The sequence below is a fragment of the Salvelinus fontinalis genome, chromosome 29, assembly GCF_029448725.1.
Source record: "Salvelinus fontinalis isolate EN_2023a chromosome 29, ASM2944872v1, whole genome shotgun sequence".
NCBI lineage: Eukaryota > Metazoa > Chordata > Actinopteri > Salmoniformes > Salmonidae > Salvelinus > Salvelinus fontinalis.
The window spans coordinates 17,549,579-17,561,898 of NC_074693.1; the positions used below are offsets into that span (position 1 = coordinate 17,549,579).

The 12,320-nt window shown below is 44.2% G+C and overlaps 1 protein-coding gene across 2 annotated transcripts; it reads left to right on the forward strand.

Moving 5' to 3' along the window:
• Positions 1 to 2,236: 2,236 nt before the first annotated feature.
• LOC129827511 (EH domain-containing protein 1-like) lies at positions 2,237 to 11,706 on the forward strand. 2 transcript variants are annotated; one of them, XM_055888427.1, is made up of 7 exons: positions 2,237 to 2,344; positions 2,665 to 3,097; positions 5,762 to 5,859; positions 7,207 to 7,448; positions 9,828 to 9,998; positions 10,397 to 10,561; positions 10,801 to 11,706. In XM_055888427.1, the coding sequence occupies exons 2-7, from the start codon at positions 2,709 to 2,711 to the stop codon at positions 11,338 to 11,340; spliced, it is 1,605 nt and encodes a 534-aa protein (XP_055744402.1). In that variant the 5' UTR covers positions 2,237 to 2,344; positions 2,665 to 2,708; the 3' UTR covers positions 11,341 to 11,706. The 2 variants fall into 2 exon arrangements, with proteins under 2 accessions (XP_055744402.1, XP_055744403.1); XM_055888428.1 differs by lacking the exon at positions 2,237 to 2,344 and having other exon boundaries at positions 2,365 to 3,097.
• The last annotated feature ends 614 nt before the right edge of the window (positions 11,707 to 12,320 follow it).

Below are 12,320 nucleotides of genomic sequence, written 5' to 3' on the forward strand. Positions count from 1 at the left end.
AATGGTTTACTATTGAATAATGTGGGTTTATAGCTGTGTGATAAGGTTCAGTGTAGCTCCAGTGTCTGGTGCTCGCTGGCTGTAACAGCATCTCCATATGGAATAGCTCAGGGTTCCAGTGGAGCTGCTGTTATGGGCGGAGACACCTCTAGTCGTCACCCTGGATGCACAGTGTAGGCCTACATCTATTGTATGTGACGTTGTCTATGTACTTGTATGTACTTGAATAGCACTTTCAATTATCATGTATACATCAGGGCTGTTCTGGTCCTAAGGGCCGAATTGTCTCTACGTGGTCGTGAATTGCACTCACCTGGTGTCCCAGGTCTGAATTTGTCCTTTTTAGGGGAAAGGGGATACCTAGTTAGTTGCACAACTGAATACGCATTTAACCCAACCCCTCTGAATCAGAGAGGTGCGGGGGGCTGCCTTAATTGACGTCCATATCATCTGTGCTCCTTCTTCATTAAAGAAAATCACATGTTATTGTTCACATATACATTTGTAGCATTAGAAGGAGAGGATGAAAAAATGTGTTTTGGCCCTCCAGGACTGTCATCGAACAGCCCTGGTATACAATAAAATAAATGTCTATACATAAAATAAAGCTTGCTGTATATCTATGTGATATTTACTTGTTTTTGTATGTACTCTGTACATTTCACATCAGAGTGTTTATGTACAGTACCAGTCAAAAGTTTGGACACACCTACTCATTCAATGGTTTTTCTTTATTTTTACAATTTTCTACATTGTAGAATAATAGTTAAGACGTCAAACTATGAAATAACACATATGGAATCATGTAGTAACCAAAAAAGTGTTAGAAAAATCAAAATACATTTAATATTTGAGATTCTTCAAAGTAGCCCCCCTTTTTTCCTTGATGACAGCTTTTCACACTTTTGGCATTCTCTCAACCAACTCGATGAGAATGGGGGCGTGCTCGGTCCTCCTTTTCCTGTAGTCCACAATCATCTCCTTAGTCTTAGTTACGTTGAGGGATAGGTTGTTATTCTGGCACCACCCGGCCAGGTCTCTGACCTCCTCTCTATAGGCTGTCTCGTCGTTGTCGGTGATCAGACCTACCACTGTTGTGTTGTCTGCAAACTTAATGATGGTGTTGGAGTCGTGCCTGGCCGTGCAATCGTGGGTGAACAGGGAGTACAGGGGGGGACTGAGCACACACCACTGTGGAGCTCCAGTGTTGAGGATCAGCATGGCAGATGTGTTGCTACCTACCCTCACCACCTGGGGGCGGCACGTCAGGATGTCCAGGATCCAGTTGCAGAGGGAGATGTTTAGTTCCAGGATCCTTAGAAATGTAGAAAATAGTAAAAAATAAAGACAAACCCTTGTATGAGTAGGTGTGTCCAAACTTTTGACTGGTATTGTAAGTAAAGTAAATTGTTTTCCATTGTAATGTGGATGTAACATTGCACCTTTCACAATAAAGTATCATGTTCACTGTATCTGGTATTTGTACATCACAGCCTATCTGCAATGATGCTACCTAAACAATGGGCCAGCAATAAACACACACACACATTATATGACATGACTCGACTCCTTGAGACTTGTGATACAGTACTTAAATGGTTTACTATTGAATATTGTGGGTTTATGGCTGTGTGATAAAGTGCAGTGTAGCTCCAGTGTCTGGTGCTCGCTGGCTGTAACAGCATCTCCATATGGAATAGCTCAGGTTTCCAGTGGAGCTGCTGTTATGGGCGGAGACACCTCTAGTCGTCACCCTGGATGCACTGTGTAGGCCTAAATCTACTGTATGTGATGTTGTCTATGTACTTGTATGTACTTGAATAGGCCTTTCAATTCTCATGTATTTGTATAGTGTTTCTTTTCACAATAAAGATACTGGTATTAATGGTAATTGTCTCTCCTTGTCACGGTATCTGGTCTTTAACACAGCCTACCACATATTTGGGCCAACAATGAACACGCACACACACACACACACACACACACACTCATAAACACAGCAGATTTTTTCTTTGGCTATCAGATGGGCCACTATATAGATGAGTCCATCGTTTAATGAATTGCAGAATAGTGAGGCCAAACCAGCAATGTGCAGCGGCTGTCACAAGACTGGGTGAGATGACGAGAAGTCAGGTATTTATTGGCTGTTACTTCATCCTGATTCCTCACCATCATCTGAATCAGTTTGAGCGATCATAGGCCTACGCACTTCATTATTTCGCTGGGACATTTATTTTGAAGTTCACATTCCACTTCCGCTAAGAAAAAAACATTCCGCTTCCTACACGCAAGTGTCAGCCAGCCAGTCAGCAGGTGAACGCGGCCTCAGAACACAAAAGGACAGGTAAAGTGATGTTTTCCCTCCTTTTAACGGATAGCGTGTGTTTATTATTCAACGTTTAAGATAAATTACGCTCTCAACACCTACAAAAGATAGCTGGCTAGATACATTCATTCTCAAGTTAATGTAGAGGGATTTGTGCTTGGCGGTTGATTGGCTACTAATAATAACTAGTTGGGGCGTGTTTGGCTGGTCAGGAAGGAGGGACGATCAACACTTCAAGACCTCGCCTACTTTAGCATCTCTAGCTAATGTTACTCTACTACTGTTGTATGTGATAGAGTTGCGCTAGCTACTTCGCCACCTCTCTCTGTTGTTTTCAGATCGAAAACGACACTGCTGTGTCAAACCAGCTCAACAGTCCACCATGTTCCGCAGTAGGGACAAAAAAACGCCTGAACCGTTCCAGGATGTTTCGCAAGGGTTGAAAAAACTATATCGGACTAAACTCTTTCCCCTGGAGGACACCTACCAATTCCACGACTTTCACTCACCGTCGCTCGAAGATGCTGACTTCGACAACAAACCCATGGTTCTCTTGGTCGGTCAGTACTCGACCGGGAAAACCACCTTTATTCGGCACCTGATGGAGCAGGACTTTCCCGGTATGAGGATAGGGCCCGAGCCGACGACAGACTCATTCATAGCCGTGATGCACGGTGACCAGGACGGGATGATACCTGGAAACGCCTTGGTTGTCGACCCCAAAAAACCCTTCCGCAAACTCAACGCATTTGGTAATGCGTTCCTCAACAGGTAAATAAATACTCATGCAAAATTCCCAGGCCCTAGGGGAGCCTGTCAGGTGACACCCATGAATTAGGAATTTAATAGGATCTCTATGATAACGCCTCTCTCAACATTCCATAATACCTCCCTCACAAGCCTCTGCATGTAGGGACTCTTTGAAACAAAACGATCTCTACTGTTCCTCCTGTCATTCCCCTTTATTTCCTCACCACAACATATTGTAGTATCTGTTCCATCCACCATGCCTGTTGTTAACCCACCTGTAAAAGTCACCCTGCCAAGTTGAGACATCCCTTTCCCCTTGGCTATTTGAACAGTATAACAATACCTAGCCTAATCTAAACTATAGTCACGTCCTAGTCTGGCAACTGGCAGCATTGTTTAGCCTGCAGCAGCACTGTAAGGTAAATGGAAAATAATGGATTGTGTTTTCAGTAGCCAGGCAAAAGTGTGTTATCTGAATTCTCCTTAGATGCACACCCCAGGGCAGGCTACAGTTGCCACATCATTAGTAACAGCTGGCCAACTCTCACCGAGGCTTCTGCCTGCTATGAGGCATTAGGAAATCCTAGTCAAATTGCAGTGCTGGTATGTTCTTTATGGTCGTGTGACAGCATAGTCAGTCAGCATCTAGGCTATGGCTACTCAGTACTCAGCTGGTCTTCTTGTGTGTTGAGTTACTCATTATCATGACACGTCAAAGTGATTCAGCAATCCAGACTGCTCTATGGCGCATTCTGACACCACAGTCAGTTGTTCAACGTGGCATTATGACAGCAATCAATTAGTCTGTCTGTTCTGTGGCTTCAAACACACAATCCTTCCAGGGTGTATTTATTGTAGTGTCCTTTGCTGAAGTAGACCTTCTCTCTAGAGGATATCTCCCCTCTGTGAGAGCTTGGCTGGCACCACAATACACAGCACTCAAACAGATGGTACGATAAACCTGGCCTGTTCTCTGACTACAGGTTTTAGAGGAAGTCATGTGCTCAACCTGGCAATAGGGGATTTCCTCAACCCCAGATTAGCTGTGGTGCCTCACACACCGCCATATGCTAGCTCAAGACACATGGGTCAACACTGATGCTGGATTAAACTCCTCCTCATCCCTGTTCTAGGGTACTACATTACCCAGGATGCATATGTACAATTGATTTTTGTTGACTCATAGCAGAGAAAGTCAATGAGGGTCAATTGATAATTAGACTCGCTTAGAGGCTAATTGACGAGATGAACAAGGCATCACAAGGCCCATGAGACAGGCTGTTTCACAACAAGACTGATGACTTTTGTAACCGAGAGGGAGTAGTAAGAGTCAGCGGGATTGGGTTGGGGTTCCGTTTTACTGAACTCAGCCTGTTATTTCAGGACACTGACTGACTGCACATTACTGCATGCAGGCTTCCAGTAACATCTCAAAGGGAAATGTGTTGTAAAGTACGTAGGCCTACTTGTCTTGCACAGAAGTACACTCCACCATGTGCTCATACAATGAATGGCAATGCTGATAGTATTTCTTCACTTTGGGAAGTTGAAGGTCTGCCTGGTGGGGGCTCGGGGTAAGGAGGGGAACAGCGGGATGTGAGTTACTGTTTGAGTGTGTGATGGAGAAGGATTCTGCGGTTAGCCCAATTGTGTGGAAAATGTTAGATAAACGGGAAGGCTTGGACAGAGTGCCGCAGAATGTATGACATACGAAAAGCCGAAGTGGAAAAATGTACGTTTTTGTTATACTTGGCAAATATTCCTGTTGTAATATGATACTACTCTACCACAGGATCCCCCACAACCATATTTCTTTGACTTGTTGTTTGGCGTTAAAGGTTATTTTTCTCCCTCTCTCCAGTTGTAGGATAGCTCTCCTGGGAAAATGTAAGTTAGGAGCTTAGTTCTAGTAGTCTTGTGACCTAATGCCTGTAGCATAATGTCCGGAATATTAGTTCCGAGGGAGCGCTGTCCGGAATATTAGTTCCGAGGGAGCGCTGTCCGGAATATTAGTTCCGAGGGAGCGCTGTCCGGAATATTAGTTCCGAGGGAGCGCTGTCCGGAATATTAGTTCCGAGGGAGCGCTGTCCGGAATATTAGTTCCGAGGGAGCGCTGTCCGGAATATTAGTTCCGAGGGAGCGCTGTCCGGAATATTAGTTCCGAGGGAGCGCTGTCCGGAATATTAGTTCCGAGGGAGCGGTGGGACAGCAGAGTTCTGGGTTGAGAAGAAATAGAGATGGTAAAGCGTAACAATCCCCTTCTTTGTTCCTGCTTGAGGAAAATGCAGTTTTCTGTTTGACCGACCTTGCCTTCTCTCTCCAGATACAAAAGATGTGATTATATCTGTGTGTATCATGGTTTGCTCCAACTTTGTTGAAAAACCTTTATGTTTGGGGTGACTAATGCAAGATGACAACATCATGTGTTGTATGGGCTTGGACAGTGAGTCAAGGTTATTCTATGGACAATTGAAGAAATTAGGCAGCATTCAACTCTCACAGAAAACAGTTCTCTCCTTGTTTGAATTGAGCCTTGTTCCACTTCCAGTCAAACCATTCAGTTTCCATTTCCAGCTGTGACAGGTTGACTGGAAGCATAGTTTGGGCCTACATTAATGCTACATTAAAGCTTAGTTTCAATGTCCTCACCTCTCTCTCTCTCTCTCTCCCTCTCTCTCCTTGCAGATTTATGTGTGCTCAGATGCCCAACCCAGTCCTGGAGAGCATCAGTATCATCGATACCCCTGGAATCTTGTCAGGAGAGAAACAGAGGATAAGCAGAGGTCAGCCATACACAAACTAATATATCACCGTTATCTCAATAAATGTGTTAAGCCTGACAGTGTCAACCACTCAAAGCGGGTCAGAGGTAACACAGGCCAGTTAAAACTCACCTAAGAGGAGAGAATAGTATCAAATACTTATATTTTCTGTCAAGAGAAGTGCATCTAATCCAACTGTCTTGTATGACATTTGGGGTCCTAGGAAGGGAAGCTGACTAGAACTGAGATGACTGTGAATTTCCCCATAACCCCTATTTTGCACATTCTTCTGATATTGCTCAGCCAACATTTTCATTATTGGCTCATTCTGCTGATTTTAATATTTTGTAAAATCATCTTTTATTGGGTCAGTTTTTTTTTCCCCCCTACAAGTGAAAGGTTGAGAGGGAGAGCTGGGCAGGGATCCTAAGAGGGGAGGGGGGGAGACGTGATACTGGAAAAGCGCATTCCTACCTCAGACGGCTATGATTCCACACACAGGGCTGACTATTGTTCATCAGCAGTATGACAGTGCCGGGGACTGGGTTAGAAGCAACACTTGGCATTGTGCGGCGATAGTGGGGAAGGCCTGAACATGGGTAGACTGTAGAGAGTGGTGTAGTTGTCATTGTGGGGATACTTGGTAGACTGTCTCCCACACACTCTTTCCCCTGCCCCCCCCCCCCCCACGACACGCACGCACAAAGTCTCCCCCTGCAATGCGTGTGCAGCAGAGCTGGTACTGATTGTGTGGTCAGCCGCGTAGATGAGATTTTTAGACAGACTGACTGCATTCTTCTCCGATCAGATGACAGCGGCACTAATCAAAACCATCATTCTCTCTTTCTATTTCTTTCTTTTCTTTTTAAAGAGCCTCGGCTCGCTGTGCCAGAACTCCCCAGGTTTCTGTTCAGAAAAGCAAAAGCCCTCTCTGTTCCAATTGTTTTTTAAACCAATCTGTTTCCTGTTGTTATTTAAATAGATTAAAGAGGATGGAACTGAATACGTTATTTATTTACATATATCATTTTTATTTTTTGTTTTTTACCCCCATTTTTTTTCCCTCCCGATTTCAATTACAATCTTGTCTCATCGCTGCATCAGCAACGTTTTGAAACACGTTGCATAGTGTCTATAGTTTCAGTATGTAATTGTCAATTATAGGATCATGCTCGTGTCCAACCCTCAGAATACACCACAATCCAAAACCCCAAACCCACTTTTCCTCTTTATTTTGTCTGTCCACCATCTCATCTTTCTCCTCAGTCTCATTTGGGGTTCCTCCTCAACATAATTCTTGCTCATAGACACAGTCCAGACGTGTGTGTGTGAATCCACCATAACCCTCCTCCCGTTGCATTTCTCAAGGGTATGACTTTGCGGCGGTACTGGAGTGGTTCGCGGAACGCGTGGACCGCATCATCCTCCTGTTTGACGCCCACAAGCTGGACATCTCAGACGAGTTCTCTGAGGTGATCCGCGCCCTGAAGAACCACGAGGACAAGATGCGCGTGGTGCTGAACAAGGCTGACCAGATCAACACGCAGCAGCTGATGAGAGTCTACGGCGCCCTCATGTGGTCGCTGGGAAAGATCATTAACACCCCCGAGGTGAATTAGTATTATTTTATTCATTTCAACAAATGTGCATCCCAAATGGCACCCTATTCCCTATATAGTGCACTTATTTTAAACAGGGCCACATAGGTCTCTCAAATGGCGTTCTCTTCCCTATATAGTGCACTACTTTTCCATGGTCAAAATTAGCGCACTATTTGGGGAATAGGGTGCCATTTCAGATGCAGACAATTGAAAATGCATACAGAGTTGCCTTAGTCATCAGACTACAGCACAAACATTAAGGATGTGAAGTGTACCGTCAAGTTTACCGTAAAGTCGACCAACTTATTTCCATTGTGGTCCTGCTGGGGCCGGCCGTGCCTGGCTACCCAGACTCCTTGCTACGGCCAAATGCTACCCCACGTCCATGGATGTTAGTTTCTTCTCAATGAGTCTGGATCTGAGTACTTATCTATAGCTCTATATCACACACACACACATTACCAGTCAAAAGTTTGGACACACCTAGTCATTCAAGTGTTTTTCATTATTTTTACTATTTTCTACATTTGTAGAAAATAGTGAAGACATCAAAACTATGAAATAACACATGGAATCATGTAGTAACCAAAAAAACTGTTAAACAAATCAAAATGTATTTTAGATTCTTCTTAAAAGTAGCCACCCTTTGCCTTGATGACAGCTTTGCACACTCTTGGCGTTCTCTCAACCAGCTTCATGAGGTAGTCACCAGGAAGGCTTTTCCAACAGTCTTGAAGGAGTTCCCACATATGCTGAGCACTTGTTGGCTGCTTTTCCTTCACTCTGTGGTCCAACTCATCCCAAACCATCTCAATTGGGTTGAGGTCAGGTGATTGTGGAGGCCAGGTCATCTGATGCAGCACTCTGTCACTCTCCTTCTTGGTCAAATACAGCCTGGAGGTGTGTTGGGTCATTGTCCTGTTGAAAAACAAATGATAGTCCCACTAAGCGCAAACCAGATGGGATGGCGTATCGCTGCAGAATGCTGTGGAAGCCATGCTGGTTAAGTGTGCCTTGAATTCTAAATAAATCACCCTCAGTGTCACTAGCAAAGCCCCCACACACCACCTCCTCCATGCTTCACGGTGGGAACCACACATGCGGAAATCATCCGTTCACCTACTCTGCGTCTCACAGAGACATAGTGGTTGGTACCTAAAATCTCAAATTTGGACTCATCAGACCAAAGGACAGATTTCCACCTGTCTCTAATGTCCATTGCTTGTATTTCTTGGCCCAAGCAAGTCTCTTTTTATTGGTGTCCTTTAGTAGTGATTTCTTTGCAGCAATTTGACCATGAAGGCCTGATTTCACGCAGTCTCATCTCAACATTAACTGTTCAGAGGTCTGTTACTTGAACTCGGTGACACATTTATTTGGGCTGCAATTTCTGAGGCTGGTAACTAATGAACGTATCCTCAGCAGCAAAGGTAACTCTGGGTCTTCTTTTCCTGTGGCGGTCCTCATGAGATCCAGTTTCATCATAGCACTTGATGGTTTTTGCGACTGCACTTGAAGAAACTTTTGAAGTTCTTGAAATTTTACCAGATTGACTGACCTTCATGTCTTAAAGTTATGATGGACTGTCATTTCTCTTATTCGCTTATTTGAGCTGTTGTCATAATATGGACTTGGTATTTTATCAAATAGGGCTATCTTCTGAAGGAAAGATATTTCACAAATTAACTTTTACAAGGCACACCTGTTAATTGAAATGCATTCCAGGTGACTACCTCATGAAGCTGGTTGAGAGAATGCCAAGAGTGTGCAAAGGGTGGCTACTTTGAAGAATCTCAAATATAAAATATATTTTGATTTAACACCATTTTTTGGTTACTACATTATTCCATATTTGTTATTTCATTGTTTTGATGTCTTCACTATTATTCCACAATGTAGAAAAACCCTTGAATGAGTAGGTGTGTCCAACTTTTGAATGGTACAGTATATATGTTTGATTTATTTAACTAGGCAAGTCAGTTAAGAACAAATTCTTATTTACAATGACGGCCTACCCCGGTCAAACCCTAACCCGGACGACGCTGGGCCATTTGTGCGCCACCCTATGGGACTCCCGATCATGGCCAGTTGTGATACAGCCTGGAATCAAACCAGGATGTCTGTAGTGACACCTCTAGCACTGAGATGCGGTGCCTTATACAGCTGAGCCACAAACACCACCACAGAACCAGGGTGTCTGTGGTGACGCCTCTAGCACTGAGATGCAGTGCCTTATACAGCTGAGCCACAAACACCACCACAGAACCAGGGTGTCTGTGGTGACACCTCTAGCACTGAGATGCAGTGTCTTAGACTGCTGCACCACTCAGGAGCCCATATATTTCTTTGTCTTTGTCTTTATTGATTTATGTGTATTGTGGTCCTCAGGTGGTGAGGGTGTACATCGGGTCGTTCTGGGCCCAGCCTCTCCTGATCCCTGACAACAGGAAGCTGTTTGAGGCTGAGGAACAGGACTTGTTCCAGGACATCCAGGGGCTGCCCCGGAACGCAGCCATACGGAAACTCAATGACCTCATCAAAAGGGCACGGCTGGCTAAGGTGAGGGGAGGGGTCCAGATGTTTGTAGGAAGGTATGGGGGAAAAGATAAGGAAGTGGAGGGCACTCAACCAACGGTAGTCGAGGTGCAACATTTATAAAAAAAAAAATATTATTGAAAAGGTGCAGCACTCGCTCACCATTATTAACTCGTTGTTCTATTTAAGCTAAATTAAAAGAATGGGACTAGGAATAAGGGAATATCCAAGAGGGCACTTTAGCAGAGAGGAGCAGCATTAAAGCTATTAGTATTTTGTTGTGGGCCAACAGGTAGTCTCTCGAGGATGTTTGAACCCTTGTCCATGTCTACATCCTCAACTAGATGGTTTATTATGGCAGAATAGCAGTCTGGTCAATAGCTTGTTTCTAAAGGTTGTGTGAACTTTGAACCTTTGTCCAGGTCCATGCCTACATCATCATCTCTCTGAAGAAGGAGATGCCCAGTGTGTTTGGAAAGGAGAACAAGAAGAAGGAACTGATCGCCAACCTGGGAGAGACGTACCTGAAGATCGAGAGGGAACATCAGATCTCCCCTGGAGACTTCCCTAAACTCAAGAAGATGCAGGTGAGATGGAGACCCTGAATCTATATCTAGTTTAGCCTTTGTTTCCTCAGGGAAATGTTGCTGGAATAGTTTCCGTACACACCAGAGGTTAATCAATGTGACTCTACAAACTGAAGTCTAATCCCGTTCTCTGTATTATGTTGTTGAAGTAATGAAGACCATCCAATGATGAACATATTATTTGTTAATTCTCAGACCTTTAACATAGTATACATCTCCCCTCTCCCTTGTCTCTATAGGAGCTCCTGGCTGGCCACGACTTCTCGAAGTTCCCTACCATGAAGCCCAAGCTACTGGAGGCTGTGGAGGACATGTTGGCCAACGACATCGCTCGCCTCATGACCCTGGTCCGACAGGAGGAAGCCGCCATGCCCAGCCAGGCTGTCCACGGAGGTGCCTTTGAAGGTACCATGTCCGGCCCCTTCGGTCACGGCTACGGAGAGGGTGCCGGGGAAGGCATCGATGAGCTGGAGTGGGTGGTGGCCCGGGACAAACCTTCGTACGATGAGATTTTCTACACGCTGTCACCAATCAATGGTAAAGTGTCGGGCGCGGCAGCCAAGAAGGAGATGATGAAGTCCAAGCTGCCCAACACGGTCCTGGGCAAGATCTGGAAGCTGGCCGACGTGGATAAGGATGGTTACCTAGACGACGAGGAGTTTGCGTTGGCCAATCACCTGATCAGAGTGAAGCTGGAGGGACATGAGCTGCCGGGTAAGCTTCCGGAACACCTGGTGCCACCTTCTAAACGCCACCAGGAGATTGATATGGGAGAGTGATGTGGGGCTGGGAGGAAGGGGGGGAAACGCAATCTGATGAACCTGGGGAGGGCTTGTTTTGCGTTGTGGGGGAAATGTTTCTGAATATTTGCTGAGGGAGGGTTGGAACTGATGAATGGACATTAATGCAACATAATGTGTTGATGCTGCGTGAGGAGATGGAAAACGTGTTAAAGACATTTAAAATATACTGTCCATATGTTGATCCAAAGAAACCTAATGAACTAGTTCTTTTTGGAGAAAAAAGATTATAACTTAGAATTGTTTTATCTATATTTTTGTATTTCGTGTCGGTTTACTATGAGATGTTTTCAAATGCTTCCGTTTTATTTTCTCCAATTAATAAAAATTTAATATTTATCTCAATTAAGTAGTGTATGTTGGAAACTCTTATTTTGAAATGTCTACCTGTATAGAATTGAATACATAAGTGCCCCCTGTAGGTGAGAACTGGTCACTGTCAGCTGAGCTGGACGCAAGCAAGTGAGGACAGGACTCCACTTATGTATCTGCTTGTCAAATATGTTTTGACCAAGGGTGGAGAGATACAGCTGTAGGCCTACTGATCAACTGACGTTACTGACCGAGAAAGACGGAACTGTGAGAAAGAAGGAAGTGATTGAGATTCTGGAACACATTCATGGTGAACATGTGGAAATCATTTAGAATGCTGGAAGCCCAGTTGAGAAAGTTCCAGAACTTTGACACATATAAAGAGAAACAAACAGAAATTGAGTTTAAACTATTGAAGCTTTCAAAAGCAGGTTTTAAACTACTAGACTGGTTTCACCTCAACCCAAGATATTGTTGGCATGTCTAGATGTGCCATTTTAGCATAATTCAAATTATCTTATTTCCATATCTTAGAGAGAGAGAAACCAAATGTTTACACTTCCACTCAACAAACTAAATTCAGCAACAAAAAAAAAAGAAATGTCCTTTTTCTGGACACTGTCTTTCAAAGATAATTTTTAAAAATC